Source organism: Myotis nattereri, assembly GCF_964212035.1.
Source record: "Myotis nattereri genome assembly, chromosome: 16".
Classification (NCBI taxonomy): Eukaryota; Metazoa; Chordata; class Mammalia; order Chiroptera; family Vespertilionidae; genus Myotis; species Myotis nattereri.
The window spans coordinates 33,244,932-33,269,282 of NC_138091.1; the positions used below are offsets into that span (position 1 = coordinate 33,244,932).

General features: G+C 46.1%; 1 protein-coding gene across 4 annotated transcripts in view; it reads left to right on the forward strand.

Annotated features, from left to right (window-relative positions):
- HNF1B (HNF1 homeobox B) overlaps positions 1-24,351 on the forward strand; it is a gene marked incomplete at its 3' end in the record, with an annotated part of 69,816 nt that overhangs the window by 33,432 nt on the left and 12,033 nt on the right. The window contains exons 6-9 of one of the 4 annotated variants that reach the window (XM_081108773.1): positions 2,816-2,951; positions 6,797-6,991; positions 9,242-9,360; positions 19,144-20,101. In XM_081108773.1, coding sequence (XP_080964899.1) covers positions 2,816-2,951; positions 6,797-6,991; positions 9,242-9,360; positions 19,144-19,164 — 471 coding nt within the window. Of the gene's footprint in view, positions 1-2,815; positions 2,952-6,796; positions 6,992-9,241; positions 9,361-19,143; positions 20,102-24,351 lie in introns of those variants that run through there. The other 3 variants (XM_081108774.1, XM_081108772.1, XM_081108775.1) reach the window with 3 other exon arrangements.

The window sequence follows — 24,351 nt, forward strand, 5'->3', positions numbered from 1 at the left end:
TCTACCGCTTGGGCACATTTCTTACCTTCTCTAACTTCAGTTTCCTTGTGTGCAAAGTAGGGAGAATAATGCCGACCTCATAGGTTGTAGGCAGGTAAAGCAGTTAGCATAGTGAAAGGACTGCACTTGGCAGCATTAATTCAAGTTCTGTGAATTATCATGTAAGGATCATGACTGATATCCTCAGCAGCCCCCTGGCTTCCATCAGTTTTGGAGGCAAATAAAAAATAATGGTTGCCACCCTAGCTGGTTTGGCTCAGTGGATAGAGTGTGGGCCTGAGGACTGAAGGGTCCTGGGTTTGATTCCGGTCAAGGGCATGTACCACGGTTGCAGGCTTCGTCCCAGCCCTGGTCGGGGTACGCATGGGAGGCAACCAATCAATGTGTCTCTCTCACATCAATGCTTCTCTCTGTATCTCTCCCCGTCCCTACCACTCTAAAAAAGAAAGAAAATAATGGTTACATTTTAGAGTGGGAAGGAATTTGACCAAGGTTACCCAGACATAGTAAGTGGGTGGGATTTAAACTCCAGCAAAACTGGGTTTGGATTCTGACTTCCTCGCTTACTAGTCAAATGACATAGACTAGTTTCTCAATTCTTTGAAGATCACTTTCTTTTTTTAAAACATATGTATTTCATTGATTTTTTACAGAGAGGAAGGAAGAGGGATAGAGAGCTAGAAACATTGATGAGAGAGAAACATCGATCAGCTGCCTCCTGCACACCTCCCACTGGGGTTGTGCGTTTGTGCCCGTAACCGAGGTACACGCCCTTGACGGGAATCGAACCTGGGACCCTTCAGTCCGCAGGCCGATGCTCTATCCACTGAGCAAAACCGGTCAGGGCTGAAGATCAATTTCTTAATCTGGAACATTGGGGCAGTCATCATAATGCCTTCCCTCTTGGTGTCATTATCTATCGAGGACAGTCAGTGACAGCACTTTATGAACTCTAAAGCCATCCACGTTTACGTTGTTGGTGTCACTGGCACCCACGTTTCTCTTTCACCACTAAACCCAAGCACTGAACTGGCAGAGATTACCGTCACTTCTTTGACTTTTTCTGAAGGACTACATTACCCAAGGGAAGTCTGAAGGCACATTACTGACTTTTTTTTTTTTTAATGACTCTGACATTTTGAAAAACAAGTCCAGCGAACAGGCTGGTTTTCTCTTGTTTGATGTGGCTGGAATTCCTTCTTGGTCACATGACCCCTAACTCACTTCTTGATGCTCATTTTGAAAACACAAACCTGTTTGGTTTTTTCTTTCTTTCTTTTTCAAATTAACCTTGGAAGCTATGGGGCTGATCGGAAGGGCAGGGGAGGAGGGAGATAGTATCTTACCTCGGTGCTGGTGGGAGACCTATACTCTGAGCAGTTCTGGGTAACAAGAGATAGAAGAAAAACTAGACTACATCTGATGTGTGTATCCTAACCCTAAAACACCTCTCAGGGTTCCTGATGCCATCCAGAATGTCTGGATTAATTCAGAATGAGAGGGGGCATGTCCTGTCTTAATAATTTTAAAACTTATGTTAAAACTATAAATGGTAAACTGGCTTGTCATGAAAAAAAGTGTGTGTGTGTGTGTGTGTGTGTGTGTGTATGTAACTGATAGTTCCTTATAATTAATGGTGAAAAATTGGAAGCATTTCTGATAACATCAGAATCACAGCAAGCACATCTATTACAACTGTTATTATTTAATACCAACCAATGCAGTATGACATGTACACATAATAGTACTAGCACAGAAGAGACCCTATCAGCATTATATGCTTACGATACCATTATACACCTGGAAAAATGAAGAAAATCAAAATGGAAAAGACACTTTTAGGAATAAATAAAAGGAATCAATTGTCAAGAAAAACATTCAGAGTGGCCATGTATGAAGTAAACACATAAATGTCATCAGCTTTTTCTTACTAATCTGTCACTAGAATGTGATGTAACACAGAATGGGCATACCTGAGGCCCACAGCTTATTTAGTAGCTTTGTCATTACAATATCAGCTACTTGACAAAAAAAATTCTAATGCACAGTGGAGATTTGAAAAAGTAGAGAAGCTCAATAATACCTGATCTTCCCGAACCCTTGGTAATAGGTACAGGGGTGGGGAAAATTCTGTATAAAAGGTAAGAACTTGAGTTCTAGAGTCTGACAGTCCCAAGCTTACATGCCAGATGTACCATTTACTAGTTGTTGAATCTTAAGCAATATGCATATCTATGCTGAGCCTCAGTTTTTCCATCAGTGAAATGGGAATGGCAGGACTATCTACCTCATGGGACTATGGTGAGGTTTGTGAGTTAATATATGAGCAGTGCTTGGCAGAGCCTGTAGTCAGTGAGAGCTTCCCTGAGCTCCTGCCTGGTCCCCAACCTGCTCTCACTGGGGAATCCCAGGACATTTCTTCGGTTATTATTTTTAGCAATCATGTGTCTTTAGCACCAGTTATATAGAAGGCATAGAGCAGGACGGAGGGTACTTCCAAAGTGAGCAAGAGACAATCATATAATATCCATGAGCAGAAGAATTAGTAAGGCAGGCTGGTAACTGTAAGATAGTCAACAGATGGAAGCACCATAAGGGAAGGGATTGTTGCGTATTTTATTTACTGCTCTATCTTCAGCACTTAGAACAGTTCCTACCTGCCAGTAGGTGCTTTTTAACTGTGACTGAGTGAATGAGTGACTGAATGAATTCATCCTTAATTAGTCGTGCTAAGGAATTGCTGAGTGGTGTCATTTTGGACACTGCTTTTTGCAGTTTCAGTTCCACTTATGCTACTCTTGTTTTCTCTTTCCAGCAGATCTCGGTCTCAGGAGGTGGTTTGCCCCCCGTCAGCACCTTGACGAATATCCACAGCCTGTCCCACCATAACCCCCAGCAATCTCAAAACCTCATCATGACACCCCTCTCTGGAGTCATGGCCATTGCACAAAGTAAGCCTTGTTCTTGATCAGTAAACTTGGGGGCACAGAGAAGTAGCATGGGAAGTGAGTCAACCTGATAAGAAAGGACTAACGAAGACCCCCTTCAAACTCACCCACCACTTGTAGGATTGAGTCACCTGGTTTAGTTTTTCATCTCTCTCCTTGACGATATTTGGATTGTTTAGCCTAAAACAAGAAAAAAAAATTATGCGATGGAGTTGAATCTTGGTCACAGCTTATCAGCTGTGCATCCTGTTTCCAATCATTGAATCTTTATGAGGTTCAGTTTCCTAATCTGTAAAATGGGTTGCTGATCAATGACAGTGTGCACAGACATACTTATCGTCTATAAGGCATGGGTATGTATAATACTGTAGTTTATACTTTTGTCTAGTGTTCGTTCTATCCCTGAGGATGTGGGAGGTTCTCCAGGAGGTTGTCTAATGTTTGTGTCAGTGAAGATGGAGCAAGACATGATGGGCTTCTTTCTAAACGAAATTTGTGTGATCAGATGAGACCTCTTTGGCCCAACGTGAAAATGCAGTGAGAGGGAACTCTAAGGGAAATAGTCATAGCATCTCCGGGGCTTTAAGGAGAAATAGGTTGTTGACGCCCATGTCTTGAAGATGGGGAGATGGGTCAGGTCCTTCCAGCTCCAGAAGGCTCATGGGAGGGCTGACGCAGGCTGTATCCATGAATGCCTCTCTCGGAGTTTTAACCTTGATTAGTGTTGAGTGTATTTTCAGCTGCATAATGACAGCTCAGGCCAAGTCATCCTTGTGACTCTGGAAAGTATTCCTGAGAAGTCTCGGGAGAGATCTAGGGGTGGCACATTGCTCATCTTTCTTTCCGGGACTTCCCCATTGGACTCATGGCCTCCCTTGTGACAAGTACCCAAGTTGACCACCTCTCCTGCCTTATCCTCTCCTTCCCTCCACTCTCCCGAAACCAGCATTAGCCAGGATAGCAACTTGGGTCGCTTCTGAAGAGAATGACTTCATATGCTTTTTAAGGGCAGAACAGGCCTAGGCTCTCACCTTATCCTTAGCTGCTCAGAAATTTGTATACTCTACATTTTTTAAAAAATATATTTTATTGATTTTTTACAGAGAGGAAGGGAGAGGGATAGAGAGTTAGAGACATCAATGAGAGAGAAACATCGATCAGCTGCCTCCTGCACACTCCCCACTGGGGATGTGCCCGCAACCAAGGTACATGCCCTTGACCGGAATCGAATCTGGGACCCTTGAGTCCGCAGACCGACGCTCTATTCACTGAGCCAAACCGGTTAGGGCTCCACATTTATTTTTGCCGAGGGAAATGGGAATGGAGAAAGCCCTTAGAGGACTTAAAATATAATAAATTAGTTTACACTTACTGCCTTTTCACTGGGCCCTCTCCAGAAATATGGTAACCATACTAATGCCATTGAGAGTGAGATAGGCTACCTGAAACCAGCTCACTTGCTTTCTAGACGATTTGATTAAAAGGCCCATGGGTAAGAGATCCCACCTGTTTGGTTCTACAGCCAAAAAGATACACAAACCATCCTACTTACCTTCATTTTTCCCATGTCAAGCTTTGGCTGACACACACAGTTATATATTTTCTTGGGCTCTATCTAAACTAAAATTTTCTCTGTGGCTGCTCCATATTTTTCCATTTAGTTCCTCCTGATTTTCTTCACCCAGGTTTCTCTCCCTTCTCACAATATTGTTAATCTTAATCTCCTACCGCAGCATGGCAACATCAGAGTGTTCATTGACCGTAGGATGTCTGTGTGTGTGTGTGTGTGTGTGTGTGTGTGTGTGTGTGTGTGTACTTGGAGTGGAATGGAGCATGAAGAATGGTGAACCGGAAAACATGGATGAAACACAGTAGTCCTATCTGTGGAGTGTCAGGATGAAGAATTAGCTGCAAGCACCCTCTTTTAGCCAGCTCATGTCCTGTTGAGTATGTGGGCCCTGCCTTGGGACCACTGAGGCCATGGAGATGTATTAACAAATTACTTGGCAGTGCCGATTCCTCCTCCTGTACTCATCTACTGGCCTGGACACCAGGCTTCTTAAGCAGGAATTAGTGCCCAGAAAACAGATGAAAAGGCCAAGAAAGAGTCACACTTCATGGGAGCTAGAATGACATCAGTGGCTCTCAGTCCTGGAATTGAGGCACATCAGGGTCACAGACTGCGTTAAAAGTAAGATCCTTGGGCCTCACCTCTAAAGGTTCTAGCTCATTAAGCCGTGGGTGGGGCCTAGGAATGTCTATTTCATAAGCTCACCCAGATGATTCTAAAGCACAGGCAGGTTTCAGAACCATGCCCTCAAATGTCATCCACTCTACACAGGATAATTTGCTTTTCTGGGCAGAGATTTCCCAACAGGCAGCAACAATGGGCTCTTGGGAAACAGCAAATCTATGGGACTTCTTAGGAGACTGAGCCCATCAGTGGAAGGTAGGAGAGGGAAACAGAATACCAGGATATCAGGTGAGACATTGGCTTGGGGAGACGCTGAGCCCCTGTGGGGAATTGGAGATAGTGCTATTCTGAGGATGATCTGAGGACCCCACCCCAGGTCCCACCCAGGAGAGCCAGGAGGGGGCTTATTCCCCCTTCACTCACCTTTTATGTTCCTGATAACAATATCAGCTAAAGCTCTGAGTAGGCAATTGTTGAGGTCTTTGTGCTATCTCCATGGAGGACTTCCCACAGACCTGCTTATGAAACGATCCATTTCAGGAAAGGCTCTCTAGGTGTCCCATCCTCATTTACTAAAAGAGACCTTTTCCTGGATTTCCTTCTTCATTTTATTCTCCCCTTCCCCTTCCTCCCACTTCCCAGAAGGCAAGGTCAAAGGAACATTGGCAGGTCTAGGAAAGAGGTTGGGTGTCTTTCCTCTGATGCTCTTGTCCCCACTCCCAAACATCTCAGTTGCCTTCCCCAGAGTCTTGTGCAGGGAACAGATGGCAGGTGGGTACCATGGACCCAATCTTTGAAGTGCCCACCCCAGTTCTAGAGAGGCCTCAGGATATAAACAGTACAGAACCCCAGAGGTTCTCATGCCCCCAGATCAGGAAAATGGCAAGACCCACTACAACCGCCAACCTTCACTTTACTGTTTCCTCCTCCCAGTATCTGCTCCTTGTGATGCCACAAGCCTTGGTTACCAGATAAGATATGCCCACTTCATAGACTGGCTAAGTTCTAGGGGTTTCCCTCCTCTTTGCTACAGTCAAGAGAATGAGCACCTAGCCTCTCCCAGGGTCTTGACACAAAGCTACTAAATGAGTGTCTTCAGACTCCCAGGACTGCAGAGGTGGTGGTGGTGGGGTGTGTGTGTGTGTGTGTGTGTGTGTGTGTGTGTACACCAAAATGTGGGTCCCTGCACACTCCTGCCCTCTGCTGGACAGACAGATCTGGGCAATAACCTGTTCTTCAGAGTGGCTGCCTTTAACTCTGCCCTGAGGGCATCACCAGGGCGGAAAGTCTCCCAGAGGCAGGCATGGATTGAGTGAGCAAGTAGGGTCAGCTTCCCCAGGGCCCTGGCAACCTCAAGGAAGGGAAGTGTGGGAGGTCATATCACTGGGAGACTCTCCAGCCTCAGTCAGATCTGTTTAAAGCCCATTTTCATCTACAACTCACTGTAGAATTTGAGCAAGTCCCTTAATCTCTTTAAGCCTCCATGTTGTTGTCTGGAAAATGGACCTATAAAACTGCTTCCTATGCAGTCTCTGTGTCACCAGCTGAGTCCAGTGCCTGACACATAGCAGGGGCTCAGTGGATGGCCTTTGCCATCCATTTACCTCTCCTCATCCCTGAAGCCACCTCTGATCTTTCCCTCTTCCTCCCACAGGTCTCAACACCTCCCAAGCACAGAGCGTCCCCGTCATCAACAGTGTGGCCGGCAGCCTGGCAGCCCTGCAGCCGGTGCAGTTCTCCCAGCAGCTGCACAGCCCCCACCAGCAGCCCCTCATGCAGCAGAGCCCAGGCAGCCACATGGCCCAGCAGCCCTTCATGGCGGCTGTGACTCAGCTGCAGAGCTCACACAGTAAGGACCCGGGAGGGTTGGGGCGGAACACAGAGCGCCCTCAGCAGCCAGCCCCTTCCCTCGCTGGCTCTGAACTTTCTCTGAAGTTTGTCGGTTTGCTCCCTTTGTCCTACCTATGATCCACCAAGACAGTTTTTGAAGCATAACCCTTGCGTGGTGCTGTGCCTTTTCGATTCCTCTGCTCCACCCTCAGGAGCCCGGGGAGGGTCTGAAGAGGCCAGCTGAAGCCTGTGAGGGAGTGGGAGAGAGAGAGCAGGGATGGTGTGGAACACGTGCCCCGGTTTCCCACTCGGGCACCCACCAGTCAACCTCAGCACCTTTCCCAATGAGCTCCAAGTTAGCCTTTTCAACCTGGAAATCCAAGCAGCCATTCCCGAATGATTATAGTTGGCATATAATTTGCATCCTATTTGCCTTCCCTGGAGTTGAAGAATCTCCTAGAGTCGCCATGCCTTCCAGTTTGCACTCCAAGCATCACAAACCATGAGTAGAGGTGGAAAATACCGCCTGCACGCCTTCCTGGACCAGGAATGTTAGTGTGTCTACCCCGCCCCGCCCCCTACCCCCACCTCCTGGCTATTTCCCATCTCCAATTTCTACACCTACCCTACGTCTACCTTTCAGCCACTCATTTCCCACCTACTTCCAGCCCCTATAGCTCTCCCCACCCCTATCCTGAGCCCCGGGCTCCCCGTCCTCTGGTCAGATTAGGGTATAGCCGCTGGCTTGCTAATTTTGGGAGAAATCATGGAAAGGATGGCTTCCCTGCTTCAGGCATGACCCCACAGGAACATCAGAGAAGTCTCTGGAATCGAGTGGTGGTCTTGGAGTCAGACAGACCTAGATTTAAATCTTGGCTCTGAGACATACCAGGTATATGGCCATTGGTATGTCACTTAGCCACTCTGAACCGCAATTTCTTCACCCATAAAATGGAAGTAATATGTGTGTAGAGTGATTGTGGTGATAAAAATGGTTATGAACTGTGTTTGGTAAGCATCAAGAGTTATAGAAACACAAGTGACCGTTCACTAAGGGACTCCGTCATAGGAGGAGGCAGGAATAAGGAAGAGGACTTCAGTTTCTCCCCTGACTGCCTCAGGCAGAGCTGCGGACCTGAGGGAGACAGTCAAGTTGGCCTTCTATCCTCCGGGCTCTATTCCCCCCTCAGGCCTGTGGAGCTGGTTTCTAAGCACCATCTCACATTCCAATCACATTTTTGTGGCTTTGAAAACATCTGCCACAGCCTGTAGCAGAGTCTGGGAGCACATGTGCCCTAGTTCCCTTCTTCTCAGGGCCTGGCAATATGCTCCCCACTTGCCCCTGCCCTGTCACCTGGGCAGGCGTCCTCTGTGGCTTCCTGGGTGGGTGGGACAGTCAGAGAGTGATCACCAGTGACCTATGAACTGCTGAGGCTCAGCTGGCCTGGCTGACTGTGAGGACATCGCCTGTGGGGCTCCAGCCCAGGAAACAACCAGCCTCCCTCCACAGGGAGGGCAAGCCGAGGCAGCAGGCAGTGACCTTCACCCCTGTTCCCTACTCAGAGGACTCCTTGGTAGAACAGGCTGGTCCCTCCCTCAAGGCCAAGCATCCACATGCTTTCATTAGTTGGTCACATGGCCTAGAATTTACATAAATCTTACGGAGTCGCAACTAGTGTGAATCAAAAGGTTCCAGACGTGGTGAACAAGTACTAAAAAGGGAGCCACATGTTCCTGGAGGTTTTATTAGATTCTAGCCTCCTTTTGTCTATCCTTCCTATTTCTGGAGTGTCATAAGAGGTGTTGTTGAGTGTGTGACTCAGTGTCAGAAGGCATTTAGTGCAAACTGGAAAGCCCAGCATTATGTCAGTTATGCCCATGTCTAATTACAGTTTTTAATTAATCTCTGACCGCTAGCATGAAACCTGGTGCTTGAGTTCTGGCAGTTTTCCAGCTACTTAGAACTTTTTTGACTTAAAACCCCAGATGTACCACATATGCCTAAGGGTCCCTTGGTGGCACTCAGGCATCTCACAGAAGTGCCTTCCACCATTACATATTAGGCACTGTGCAAGGCTGTTTATTTATTGGGTGCAAAGTGCTTTAAATATGATCTCTTCTAATCCTATAACAGATCTCATTCCCATTCTACCAGTAGGAAACAGAGGCTAAGGAACTTGGTTAAGGATAGTGTGGGATGTGCATACGCCTGAGTGATCGGCGCCTTGCTTTTGTCTTCACTCTCTTCTCTCTCTCTCTCTCTCTCCAGTGTACACACACAAGCAGGAACCTCCCCAGTATTCCCACACCTCCCGGTTTCCATCTGCGATGGTGGTCACAGATACCAGCAGCATCAGTACGCTCACCAACATGTCTTCTAGTAAACAGGTAATGCCATTGGGAAAGGGGGTGGGGGGATGACTAAGATTATTGATGTGTGGAGAGTGTGGCAGGTTTGGACTCAGCCACAAGGCTGGTCCTTCTGAGGTTCTCTGCTACTTGCTAAAGGAATCGCTGAGTCACAGGGCAAAGAAGAGGGGCCACAAGCTAAAGAGGCTTATTGTTCCCCTGGTGTCCCGAGCAAGAGCTCTAAATGCGGACTGAAGTTCGATAAGTCACTGGAGCCTGGATTCCACAGGGCCTTTAGTCATGGAGATTGACTCTTTCCCCAGTGGATTGCCAGTGATCCATGGAAAAGGTATTTCCAGGGAGAACTCAGGATTGCCCACAAATTAGTTGATGGAGAAAGTAAGTAGTAAGTCAGGCATCCTGAGGCTGATTTCTCCAGTCCAGGACCCATACGGGACCTAGAATGTTGTAAGCTCTAGAGCAGTGGTTCTCAACCTTCCCAATGCCGTGACCCTTTAATACAGTTCCTCATGTTGTGGTGACCCCCCAACCATAAAATTATTTTCGTTGCTACTTCATAACTGTAATTTTGCTACTGTTATGAATCGTAATGTAAATATCTGATATGCAGGATGTATTTTCATTGTTACAAATTAAACATGATTAAAGCATAGTGATTAATCACAAAAATAATATGTAATTATATATGTGTTTTCCGATGGTCTTAGGCGACCCCTGTGAAAGGGTCATTCAACCCCCAAAGGGGTCGCGACCCACAGGTTGAGAACCGCTGCTCTACAGTGAAATAGCCCCTTCCCCACAGTGGGAAGTCCTCTGGCTTACAAATGAGGAAGCTAGAGTTCACCCAATACATTGATAGCAGAGTGAAGATCAAAACATGGATTCCTAATTCTCAAGCAGATACTATCCCTCAGCCAGAGGTCTTTAAAGGAATGTTCAGAGGTCTAGGCCCATCTGTGTGTAAACAGAGTAGGTCCCCTGTTTTCTTTCTCACATGCTGAAGTTCTGCTAGGGAAGAAAACAGTGTTTGAAAACCACAGCAACCTTGGGCTATACAAAAGGGGTCGAGACCCACAGGTTGAGAACCGCCGCTCTAGAGAATGACCCAATTCTACCAAACCATGCGGACTCCCTAATAGGCAGCCTGTTGTGTCCAGGGGCCTGCATTCACTTGGTGTTTTATTAAAAAACACCTTAGAATCAACTTCCTGCTGCACTGAAAGTGGGGGATCCAGAGGTTTAGTCACCGTTTCAGTTGATGACTAATTCCCACGACCTCATAGAGGTGATGGGGTAGTAAAGACAACCAACAGCGAGGCTTGTCGCTGAGCTTGGACAGCTGGACTGTCATGGGGCACTGAGAGCTAGAAAACAGGACAAGAAGTCTGAACACAGATGACAATTCCAGAATAATACAATAGGCCTTTTAGTGGCCGGGCTCCATGCCGCGTGGGAACTGTTTAGCCTTTATTGATTACTAGATAAGCAGACGACAACCTTGAACTTCATGTCAGAGGCTCTCAGCAGGGTTTGGTCTTGTTGATGATCTTTATTTCCATCTGAGCTCTGCGAATCACACCTTATCCACTGCCATGCGCTTCCAGCAGGTTCTTTCATGGGCTCAGGGTTCTCTGCTCTTCCCTTTGCCCCGTCTCCTCCTGGGTCTGCAGTGTTGTAAAGCAGGAGGGCTCTGTTCCTGGTTGTACCACTTGGTTGGTGATCTTGACCTTCCTGAGCCTTTATTTTTTCATCTTTAAAACTAAAATTTCAACACCTACTTGTTCTGGGATTCGATGAGGTCACCCAGATTAAGTGCCTGGCATGTCTTGGGCGTACACACACACACACACACACACACACACACACACACCACCTACGCATGCAGCCGGGCTCTGGAGTTGGGGGACAAGGGAGAGGTGTGTGGGACCTGCTTTACTACTCTTCTCTCACCCAATGGAAGATGAAAGGACAGCCCCCCACACACTGCCTTGCCCTTCGACTCTGTGCGATTTCCCACTCTTTGTACTGAGCAGGGAAAACATTTATCTGTGCTCACAAATCTCAATCAGGGGGGCAGCCAGGCGCAGCAGCCCCGCTTGGGAATACCTTCCCCTTTGAAAGGTTTATCAATCCATCTGCCGCTTGGCCAGCCCTAGACAGGACTATGATTAATTATTTCTGTCTTTCCCAAGTTGACTTTGATGCTTGCTTGTTGAAACAAGTCTTCTGAATTCAGGAAATGGTCTCTTAATCAAAATACTTCAAGATGCTCCCTGAGACACTGTACCAGCCCCCAAATGGCTTCTCCCCTTCACTGGACAGAGTGGCCAGCCAACCTTGACGCTGTATGCATGTCCCTCTAGAACTACCATGAAGTTATCTCCAGGTCCCCAGACATTTCAGGAGTCTGGTGACAGACTCACTTTCAGGATGAAGAGGATAATGATTACACTTAGTAAGGATAAAACTATATAGTACTTATCATGAAAATCATCTTGTCATTTTCTCTTTATTGAAACCTAAGAAATATAAAGAAATGAACTAAGACTCAGAGATGAAGAGTGTTCTGCCCAAAGGTCACACTGATGATCAATTCTAGAGCGGGATCTCCGGACTTTGGTCTTTGACTCTCAATCCTGGACTCTTTCCTACACTTGCCTTCCAATACCCATCTTAAAATACCCACAGTAATCTCTGCTCTTGTGGTCTTTAACAACTAGGAAGAGCAGTAAAAAGTAGAAATGCTAGTTTTGAATTCATTCATTCATTCATATTTAGCTGAATATCTACTACGGCCCAAGCATTTAGCTATTATATTTCAACCATTTCCTACAAAATGAAGAAGAGGGAATGGGGAAAGCAGAATGAAGTGGGATGAGTGTAAAGGAACCCAGGGTGAAGAAAAATTGTACAAACTCTGTTCTAAAGGCAGAGAGTCAAAAGTGAATTCCAAAAGAGACCTAGTGGCACATCTGCTTGTTTTGTTTGTTTTAAAGTATTTTCTGAAAGGGGTTTCAAGACCATTGTTAGGAATCAGGGGCATGTAGAATGAGGACAGGAGGATTCCTTGGTCAAATATGTTGGGAGAATGATTGGCCTAACCCAGTGGTTGGCAAACTGCGGCTCACAAGCCACATGTGGCTCACAAACTGCGGCTTTTTGGTCCCTTGAATGTGGCTCTTCCACAAAATACCACATGCGGGCGCGCACGTACAGTGCGATTGAAACTTCGTGGCCCATGCGCAGAAATCGCTATTTTGTGGAAGAGCCACACTCAAGGGGCCAAAGAGCCGCATGTGGCTTGCAAGCCGCAGTTTGCCAACCAGGGGCCTAAACAGTTGAACACCACAAGATAGATTTTCAGATGCTGACGTACATATTGAACAGGGCCATTAGTGTGCACCTCAATAATCAAATCATAGAGACACAGCCAGGGCAATGCTACTTCAGAGGCACCCTAAAGTGCTAGGAAAAGCCTACAGATGCGAGCTAATCCCAGCTCTTTCTACTACCCCTTGCTACATGACCATGGGCAGTTAACTCACTGCTTGTGAAACAGTTTCTTCATCTCTAATGGGGAAATCCCACCCCATCTCACAGAACTGGCAAACCCTCCTACCCAAACCTGCTGATTTGGCTCAGTGGATAGAGCATCAGCCTTCAGACTGAAGGGTCCTGGGTTCGATTCTGGTCAAGGGCACATGCCCGGGTTGCGGGCTTGATCCCCAGTAGGGGGTGTGCAGGAGGCAGCCGATCATTGATTCTCATTACCTGTCGCGCGTTCTCTCTCTCTCTCTCTCTCTCTCTCTCTCTCTCTCTCTCTCTCTCTCTCTCTCCTTTCTTCTCTGAAATTAATAAAAATATATTTAAACATTATCTTTATAAAATAAACAAAAAAGTGCCTAAGAGAGTGGCTGGTACATAGTCCCTCCCTGTTCCATCTCCTTTCTGTGATCCTTTAGAAGACACCTTCCATCCACTCTTTAAATATTGAACTCATTTCTTGGTCTACATGTGGTCAACGTTGGTTCTGACAATAACATTTCCCAGGATTAGGACCATCTCTCAGCCCATCCCACCTGTTGGACCCAAGCTCCAGATCCCTGCTTCTCATTCTTCTGCTGACACCTAGATGCCTCCTCACCCACCTCCCAGGAAAATACAAATAGTTCAGGGGCCTCTCAAAGCACCCAAGCCCTTTGGGCTTAGCTAAATGCTTGGGCCATCGTAGATACTCAGTAAATATGAATGAAAGGGTGAATGAACTCAAAACTAGCATTTCTAAGCAGCACGGCAGGTGCTTTTTCATCTTACCTTTCCTGAGTAACACTCCCACCCATTCTGCAAGGTAGATATTTTTTTTGCCTGGTTTATAGAGCAAAAATCTGAGGTTCAAAGATGGGGAGGGATCTGGCCACGTTCACACAGATGATAAATCTGGAGCTGAACTTCCAGATTTTGGTCTTCTCACTCCAAATCCATTCAACAACACTCGCCTTCCAATACCCATTTCTAAGTACCCATAAAAATGACCCAAGATTATGCAAGCATATAAGGCTAACGCCAGAATTTGAACTTGTATCTGTCCCATCCCAGTATTTCCTCTTGTCAAGACAAATATGCCCCAGGGGCCTTGTGAATCATGCTTCGGGAACTTCAGGCTAGAACTTTGTCATTGGGAATCCTTCTGTAGCTTCTGCCACCTGTGCTTCCCAGAGCTGTGCTGCCCTCTCGTCCTCAACCCTTGGGTGCTGGCGAGTTATTGTCTGACTGAGTCTGTGCCTGAGCTCCTGCAAAACAGTGCCCTGCCAGTCTGGAAACAAGACCCAGCAAGCACCAACCTCGGTTAGAACAAGTGTGGGCAGGCTGTGAGCTGACTCCTGTTTCCACAACTTCTCTACCCACTGCTCCACTTCCTAGTTTATAGAGAGGTCACTGGCCATGGGTGCTGACAAGAAGGAGGTGGGAAGTCTCATCATAAATCCCCTGAAGCTGTTCCCCACCCAGCTAGTCTTCTCCAGTGGAGGGGAGGCAGTACGGTCTGAAGTTTAAGAGTACTGACTTGGGACCTGCCCAGTGTGGCTCAGTGGTTGAGCATCAGCCTATGAACCAGAAGGTCATGGTTCAATTCCTAGTTGTGGTCATTCGCCTGGGTTGTGGGCTTGATTCCCACTGTGGGGCATGCAGGAGGCAATCGATGATTCTCTTTCACCATTGATGTTTCTATATCTCTCTCCCTCTCCCTTTCTCTCTGAAATCAATATATATACATATATATGTGTGTGTGTGTATGTGTGTGTGTGTGTGTGTGTGTATTTTTTGTTTGTTTGTTTTTAAGAGCACTGACTTGGGAGTTAGGCAGACCCAGGCTCAAGACTCAACCAGTTTCTACCTGTGTGACCTCAGGGAAAAGTCTTAGCCTCTCTGAGCTTCAGTTTCCTTACCTGTATATGAAGATGATGATTCCTCTTTTGTGGGATCATTGAAATAACTAAATGCAATAAGTCTTGTAAAACACTTAGCTCAGTGCTTAACTCAGAATGCCCATTCTATGGCAGCTGGGGCAAACTAGGCTTCCCAGGATGTCAACCCTGAGAGCCTCTCATACTCAGAAAGGAGGATTTTAAATGGCCAAGGGCATTTATTGCTGTGTTGCTGGACTCAGAAGGTAGAAATGATCTTCCTTGTGGTTAAGAGCACCAGCTTTTCTGTTGTGAGACTGCGCAAGTTACTTAGAATCTCTTTAGACGTCAGGTCCCTCATCTGTGAAATTGGAATTGTGATAATTTAGTTTAATTAATAAAGCTATAATTAAACTAACTTAAGTTAGTAATAGAAGTGACTTATCTTTACTCGCTGTCTCCACTTCCTCACTCCCAATTCTTTCTTCTCAAGAGAGAATTTTGTACTCACGTTCCACTGAAACCTCTTGTCTAGCTCACCGATGCCTCCATGTTGCCAAATCCAATGGTCCCTTTTTAATTTATTTTTCAATTATAGCTGTCATTCAGTATTATTTTATGTTAGTTTCAGGTATACAGCGTAGTGGTTTGAATTTATAAAGTGAGTTTCCTGATAAATCTAGTACCCACCTGGCCCCATACATAATTATTACAATACTATTGACTATATTCCCTGTGCTATACATTACATCCCCATAATTATTTTGTAACTACCAGTCCTTCACCATTTCATACAGTCTTCCAACCCCCTTCCCCTCTGATAACTGTCAGTTTGTATCTCTGCGTTTCTGTTTGTTCTTTAGAGTCTGTGATTTCACAGGCAAGTGAAATCATATATTTGTCTTTCTCTGACTTATTTCACTTAGCATAATGCCATGTTGTCACAAATGGTAAGATTTTGTTGTTTTTTATGGCTAAGTAATATTCCATGGTATATATGTAGCCCATCTTCTTTCTCAGTGATCATTTTTCAATCTCTATCTCTGACACAGCCTATCACTCCTTCCTTTTTTCACTTGATTTAGGGACATTCCCCATGTATGGCTCACCACAGTTCCTTAGCAGGCAACTCATCTTCCCAGTATTCCCTTGTTGGAGGGCCCCAAGGCTACATTCTCTGCTTAGTTCACTCCTGGGTGATCTTTATGAATCCAGTGGCTTTGGATCAAGTATACACACCGATGGATTCTATAACTCTGTCTCCAGTGCAGATCTCTCCCCTGAGTGCCCATTCACAAACCCAATGCAACTTTGGCCTACACATGTGCTTGTCTAATATATCTGACGAGCCTGTCAGATTGAATCTGCCTAAAATAACTCATCCTTTTGCCCGTATTTCTCTGTACCCAAATTGCTTCTTCCTTGGGTTTCTCTATTTCCAAGAATGGGACCAATTGTTCAGGTGAGATGCTGGAGAGTCTCCTTGAGTCTTCTCTCCACATCCTACATTCAGTCCATCAATAAGTTCTTCTAGGGATACTTGAAAATGCATCCTAAATCTGGTTACTTCCCACCCCATCAGTTTAAGGCACCCCTCCCCGCCCAGCCCCTACCCCCCATTTCTCACTGACCTCCTGCCATGGCTCCTAACTTCTCACTCACACTTTCACTCTTGCCCCCCTATTGTGGGAATGGTCTGTTCAGCACACAGCAGCCAGAATTATCTCTTTAAAAAAGGAAATCAATCATGTTAATCCCCTGTCAAAACTTGCCAATGGCTTCACATTGCAACCAAAACTTCCAAGCCCTTTGTGATCAGCCCATCCCGTCACTGACCCTACCATTCTCATCGCCTTCCCCTCCTCCCATTCCCTCAGCTGCAGCTGAACCAGAGCCAAAGTGGTCCCGCTGCAGGCCTCTGCATTTGTGGTACCTTCTGTCGGGAACACTCCTTCATGTGCACCTTGGCAAGCTTGCTCCCTCATTTCATTCAGCTCAAATGTCACCACCCCAAAGAAGTCCCCTGATCTCCCTCCCTAAATTATTCTCTTTTCCTCAAGTCACCTTACCTTCTTACCATCCTTATTTTTCTACAAAGTATTTATCTGCATCTAAAGTTTTATATATATATGTGTATATATATATATATATATATATATATATATATATATATATATATTTGCTTGTTTGTTTGTTTGTTGTTCAAAGCCCTCCCTAAAATGATGTGAGGGTGTGAACAGGGTCTTGTTCAGGGCTGCATCCCCTTGCCCAAAAAAGTGCTAACTAAGCATGTAGAAGGCACTCACATGTGCTAAAGGAATGAATGATAATTACCTGCCTCAAAGGGCTGATGTAAGAACTCAGTGCAGGGATGTGTATAAAGCCCTTACTTAGCTTGGTGCCCAGCACACAGTAGGACCTCGATAAATGCTAGCTATCACTTAACAAATCCTCTTAGAAGGAGACCATCCTGAACAATCGCCCCAGACACCACCCCTTTCAGACGGAGGGCTCTGTAGTCACTCAGAGATCCTGTGGGCAAAGCCCCCCGTGGGGCTGCGTGTGCTGGGCCTCGGCTCTGAGGGGCCACAGCAGCCCCCTTATCAGATGTTTGTGTTTAGACTCTGAAGGGGGCAAATAACTCTAGTTCCTTTGACAACATTTAGGGCCCTGTCACCATTTTATTATGTGAGCAAACATTTGATAGCTGGGAAAGCCCATCCCTAATGACAGGTCATAGAATCTCGCTGGCGTCTCCTTATCTGCCCTCTTGTTTGCGCTTCTATTGAAACCCGCAAGGTCACAAGCCATTTTCTCTCTCCTCCACCTGAAATCTGAAAATTGGAAAGAGGCTGATAGTGGGAAGTAAAGAGACTCGAGAGTGGGGGTGGGTGGCGGGAGGAAGAGCAGGCAAAGGGTATCAGAGGACCCTGAGCAGGGCCTCAAGAATGTAAAAGGGTCAGAAACCTGCCTTGTCACATGAATGTACAGCTCCGTCCCGCTCTGAAGGACACGCAGAGCAGCATGGTGAGGCACCCTGTACAGCAGTCTTAATGAGAACAGTTACACCGAGCACCAGTCTGAGTACTTCCTGCGTATCAGCTCATCTAATCCCTCAGCAGCCTCTGCTTTATAGGTGAAGAAACTGAGGCACAGAGAGAGCCACAGGAGCTCAAAGCTAGTCGAAGGCTCCTTACCTCAGCGCATCATAGGAAGAACACGTGGGTTCAAACCCCAGAATGGGTTCGAATCTGGCTCCAGTCCCTCATAATTGTGAAATCTGGGATAATTCACCGACTCTCCTTGAGTCCTGCTTTCCTAATCTGTAAAATGGACATAACGGCAACCTCACTGAGGGTTATGGTTGGAAGTACTGATTAATGAAATGATAATGCGATAGGAGGCCTGTACTGGTCATGGTAGGTGCATGTGTGTGTGTGATTGAGGGGGAGTCTTGAGAGAATAAGCCAAAAGGCAGAACCTTCCCCTGAGATGCCAACACAATGAAAGGGAAGGAGGAGACAGAGGGAAACAGAAAAAGGACTCCTTGGAAGGAAAAGGTGAGGAATGATGTTCCACGACAGTTGAAATGAATGAGGCCCAGGGCTCTGGAAAGGAGCCTGCCCGGTGGTGGGGGTGTGGCTCCTCTCGCAGGCTTTCCCTGTCCGTTCTGGGGTCTCTCCCCACCGCCCCAGCCCACCGGAAGCCTGGCATCAGAAGCCTTCAGCCTTTGGATTTCTTTCCCAACTCTCTAAGTTGCTTGCCCTCATAGTAATGAGCCTTAGAGAGCACTTTGTAGTTTCCCACGCTCCTTCCCTGATAAATCACCGGAGTAAGTGCTGTTTTTCTCATGTGCTTTATGACCTTGTTGCTCAAAATAGATCAGCAGCACAGCACAACCTGGGAGCTAATTAGAAATGCAGGTTCTTAGGCCCACTGAGTCAGAAACTCCATTTTAACAGGATCTCTGGCCCTCATATTCATGTTTGGGAACCAGTGTTCTCAGGGGCCCTGCTCTTGGAGGTCTCACTTCTATGAGAGGCAAGAGCTGCCCATCCAGCTGCTGTTGCAACCACACTGAGCCCTTTATAAACACCGCTCTCACAGAAAGAGGAGCCCAAGCTCAGGATAAAGGTCAGCGAGTTGCAACTATTGCAAGGTCTGCAGCAATTCACTTCTCTCTTCTGAAGTGGCCGGGAAAGCCGGCTGGCAGGTCTTGCTAAAGGAAATGTGCTTCAGGACCAGCACCCCAGAACTGAGCAGACACTCCGTCCTCAGCCCTCCACTCCCAGCTCTTTGCCGGCCGAGTTGGGTCTCAACTCCCCTACAGAAGCCAAACTAATGGCCCATGTCCCTGCCAATTGCACACAGCTGAGCTCTCTGTCCTTTCTCTCTGCAGTGTCCTCTCCAAGCCTGGTGATATCCACACATCACTTACTTTGTGCACAGCAACAAGGATCCTATTTTCCACACCATCACTCTCCGGGCAGCTGTCATGGAAAAGCCCAGTGACCTGACAAGCACCTGCAAGAGGTCCCTGCTTACCTGACATCCTGCCGGTACCTCGGACAATCCGTTCTCAGGAGGCGCAGCCCGAAGCCCAGCTTCCCTTCCATGCAGTATTGTCATGATGCCTCTCCCAAGATGTCAGGTCCTCCCGTCCGACCCAGAGGTGGGAGAAGAAACCACGGAAGAGGAAGAGAGAAAGCCGTAGTGTCTACATTATGCTCCTTCATCGAACAAACTGATGTGAAAACTTGAATCTGTTACTGAAATGAGGAGAGGAGGACATGTGCTACATTGAACTGAGCCAAACACACTGTAAATATCAGCACTCCCTCCCCCACCCCTATCCCAACTGATCTTGAGATTTCTTTTAAAGAAGTAAATTTGTCCAATGGGTGTAAACTATAAACTACTGTAATTAAGTGCAATTTCCCCTGCACTTCCTTGCCCCTCTGCCGTGTATATAATACTAAAGTATCTATTAGTTTTCTTTGTAAAGGTCAGAGTTGAATTTTTCAAAGTGATTTCCCCCCTTTTCCTTCCCGTATGGAGAAATATCCTACATCGGAAGTGCAGCCTTTGCCCCTCTCTCATGCCTGGACACGCACAGGGACACTGTGTATTTTAGACTGACTGCCCGCTAACTCCAGCCTCCTGATGTTAAGACACACCTCTGGATCCCTGGAGAGGGGGCCGAACATAGTGTCAGAGTAACGTCCTAGCGTCTGGTGGGGCTAAGGGTTCAGCCAGTGCACCCCCAAGAAACCCCAAGGCAGGGAAACTGGCTGTTTGATAGCATAAGAAAAAGTTGTCCTTTCAGAAAGCCTCCCATTAAAACTATTTTATCACTGCCCAGAGTTTCTTATTTCTGTCTCTGACACTTCCCCTGCCGCCATTCTACAGAGGACCCCTGGCCTCGCCGCCTTGGAATTTTCCACTTACTCCACTGGGCTCCCTGCTGCCTGTCCCCATGTCTTTGCGCTGCCTTTACTGCTAAGGTAAGAAGAGTTCATTCTCCCAGCCAGACTCCACAAATCCATCAGAGGGAATCTAGTAAGAGCAGGAGAGAACACCTTTTTCTTCTCTGCAATTCACAGGAGTAAAGTGATAGAGCCTATTCTTGGTGACTGTGGTCATAGGAACAGATGGAAACCCTGTGAGCCACTTTTTCAGCCACAGCTTAAACATTAATTCCAGCTTTTCCTCCCTTCTGTAGGGCTGTCAATCACTAGGAGAGGGTACCTGTGGGTGTTGCCTTCTGCCCGGTTTCCCTCTCTAGTAGAGATGCTAATGGATACAAATAGTCCAAAAGGGGAAAAGCTGAAGGCCTGGACACTCTTCCAGCAGGGACTTTGCCATAAATAATCCAGCGTTGACTCAGGAAGAAGGATAATGGACCTGCTCTCTTGGCTGTCTCCTCTTGTGTACAACATAGATCTACCAGCATTTCTCACTTCTTGTGGTTTCTTGTTTTAAAATGGAATATGTCCTAGTCAACATGTAAGCAAGGCCCCAAGCAACAGGTTTTTAAAAATTCCAATTTAGTGGGAGATGCAATTCTCAGTGAGCCAGACAAATTTACTGAGCACCTACAAGGTGCCCGGGGCAGGGACGAATGGATATGGAAATGCTGACCTCTTTGGTTCCTGGCTCCCCTAAACAAGGTAATTTGGGCTGAAGTAGTCCAGAGCAAACTCATGGTTGGGTTGAGATGGCTGAGGCCAAGACCAAGCACCATGTGTCAAGAGAGGCCAAGACCCCCTGTCACTAGTTGAGATGGCCTGTGAGTTCCAGGAAGAGGAAGGGAATATAAGCCTCAATCACCAGTCTCAATTGAGGCCCTGTTTCTGGACTCATGTTGTTTCTGGAATAGCAAGTATCGGCTTTGATAGATGTTAGATCTTGCATTGTTGTGATGGCTTTGAGAATTCAGAAAGTTATATTCATCGAAGTTATATTCATCTAGGCAGAGGTGGAGGTGGGAGGGAGGATGGGTGAGTTGGGAAGGTCTTTAGGGACCAAATCCTATATAAACAAAGGCATGTAGAAAATGACCCTATCAACTGAAAGCTCCCAAGAAGGTTAGCACCTTCCTTCTAATCAAACAGGGACCAATTGTTGCAGCCACTACGAAAAACAGTATGGAGTTTCCTTTAAAAATTAAAAATAGAACCACCTGATGACCCAGAAATTCCATTTCTGGGCATTTACCTGAAGAAACCCAAAGCACTAAATTGAAAAGATATATGCACGCCTATGTTCATAGTAATGTTATTCACAATAGTCAAGATATGGAAGCAACCTAAATGTCCATCAATAGATGATTGTATAAAGCTGTGGTACATGTATACAACGGAATATGATTCAGCCCTAAAAAGAATGAAATCTTACCATTTGTGACAACATGGATGAACCTAGAATATATTGTGCCAAGTGAAATAAGTCAGACAGAAAAAGACAAATACCATATGGTTTCACTTATATGTGGAATCTAAAGAACAAAATAAAATAGAAACAGACTCATAGAAACAGAGAAACTGTCGGTTGCCAGATGCAAGGGGGCTTGGAGGGATAGGTGAAAAGGGGAAGGGATTAAGAAGTACACATTGGTAGTTACGAAATAATCATGAAGATGTAAAGTACAGTGTAGGGAATATGTCAATAATATAATAACGATGTATGGGGCTAGCTAGCCGGATACTGAACTTATCAGGGGAGTCACTTTATAAGTTATACGTAATCACTATGCTATGCACCCGAAACTAATGTAACATTGAATAGTAACTGTAATTGAAAAATAAATAAAACAGGGACCTTCCTCCACTGTCCCCAAGCAGGACGAGCAGGTCTGCTGTGTATGGGTCCAGGTGGGTATTACCCACTCTGAAGATTCATTTGCAAGTGAAAACCCCCATACCTTCCTCCGCACCTTATGGACCAACATTTCCAGGGTCTCTCTTTACACCCTGCGCCCAGGTTAACTGACAGGTAGTTCCTTTTCACCATGACCGGCTGTCATTTTCTAGGATGAGCTTTAGGGAAGGCAGATTTCATTTTAACATCCATGGATAAGAAATAAAATTAGGAATGAAAAATCTGCCTTAAAATGTATTAAACTTTTCCATGCCAAACTGGATTATTGTCCCCCAAAGCAGAGATAACTGGAATATTAGTTGCTGAGTTCAGGTGGATAAAAACACAATGCAGACAGCCAGGGAATGTGAGCTCTTGGCCCCCAGTTGGGGGCAGGTCTTTGATATTCATTTTGGAGCCTGAAAGCCTTGGTTAGAATCTTCAGCTCCACCACCTAACCGGTATTCATTGTCCTCCTGCATAAAGTTGGGTGATAATCATAGCACCTGCTGTATAAGGTTGTTTGAGGTGTCAGTGAGCTGCCGAGTGTGTCATTGAGTGCCGGTGTTCATATTCTTTCATGCCAAAATGCCTTCTCATGTAGTCCTCTAGGTCTGGTTGATCTTTCTAGATAACCTCATCACAAATTGGATGCTTGGTAAAGAAAACTGCCAATAATTAGTTAAATGATTTTGTTCATTTCTGGGATGTGTAGCAAACCCAGCAGTGAACCAAGGATGAGGAAGGAAGAGGATGTCTGAGGACAGGGGAAGGCTTTGTCTCTTTAGGGAAAGAAGGAAGTAGGATGTAGTGATCTTGCAATGAGGGCCAGGGGGAGCCAGGAAGCTGGGGACTAAAGCTGGCTGTGTGCTCCAAAGGATGGGTGGAGGAGTAGTGCCGGGAGCACGGAAGGGTGTGGCTCAAGAGGAGAGAAGCAAGGGTGAACTTCTTCCAAGGAAAATCAGGGCACTTATGTGTCCCCTTTGCATGAGGAGTTAATTCAAACAAATGCTATTGAAATCTCTGGAAAAATAAGAGATTGCCAATAATGGACCACACTGTGGCATATGTCATATTCAAGTCTTAGCACTTCAAACTGTCCCAATTACATCATACAGGCTGAATATTCATGAGAAATTGCAGTTAGCTGAACCAAATGCCTTAAAGCCCCTCTCTCTCTCTCTCTCTCTCTCTCTCTCTCTCATCAAATACTAGATTGTCAGCTAAGATTTATAACTTGACTGTATTTTATAAATGAATCTCTGGAGTGTGCAGGACTTTACATGCGCTGCGATGACCGTTTTTTCCTGGGTGCATGTGAAGTGCTATGTGCAGGAATATAGAGGAAACACTAGGGACAAGGAGCAGAGCGAACATGAGGGGGACAGCCTCAACAGCAGGAATCGTCAGAGCAGCTTTCCTGCATATGTATGTTTATGGCAACAGATCATGTAATACAAATAAACACCAGATATTTCTTCACTGTTTCCACATATTTAATTTTTTCACCAGATGCACACTGTTATGTTCCCAAGCGGTGGGTTTCTTTCCTGTGCCCTATTCTCCAGACATCCTTAATAAGCCAATTATATTAAATTATTCCCAATTATGAGAAGGATCAAAAGATAAAGCGAATCTTTTAAAAGAGACAAACCCAAAACCCCACACTATGGAAAACAGGCCTGATTTCCTGAGTTACTATAAGACCTTCTGCGTATCTCTGCTTTTGGAAACATCATCTAGTCCAGAATAATGTTTTTTGTTTATTCACTTATTTATTTAAGAAATATTTACTGACACCTACTGTGTTCCAGACATCATGGTTCTAGACACTGAGGATACCTCAGTGAGCTGAATAGATAAAAACCCTTGCCCTCATGAAATTCACATTCTAGTAAGGGAAAAAGGCAATAACGTGTGTGTGTGTGTGTGTGTACACGCGTGTGCATGTCAGGTGATAAAAATGTCTATGAAAAATAAAACAGGGCAAAGGGGTGCTGGCAGTGGGAGCAGTCATTTGAAACAGGGTGGCCAAGGAAGGCTCACTGAGAAAGTGGCATCCAAGAACTCTGGGGTTGCCAAGGGAGTGAGCCATGTGGACACCTGGGAGGAGAGCGTTCCAGGCAGAGGGAACAGCCAGGACAGAGGCCCTGAGACAGGAACAGAAAGGCAGGGAGGCCAGAGGAGCTGGAGCTGCGTGAGGGAGAATGGAAGGTCCGGGAAGTGAGCAGTGCTGGGGCATGAAGAC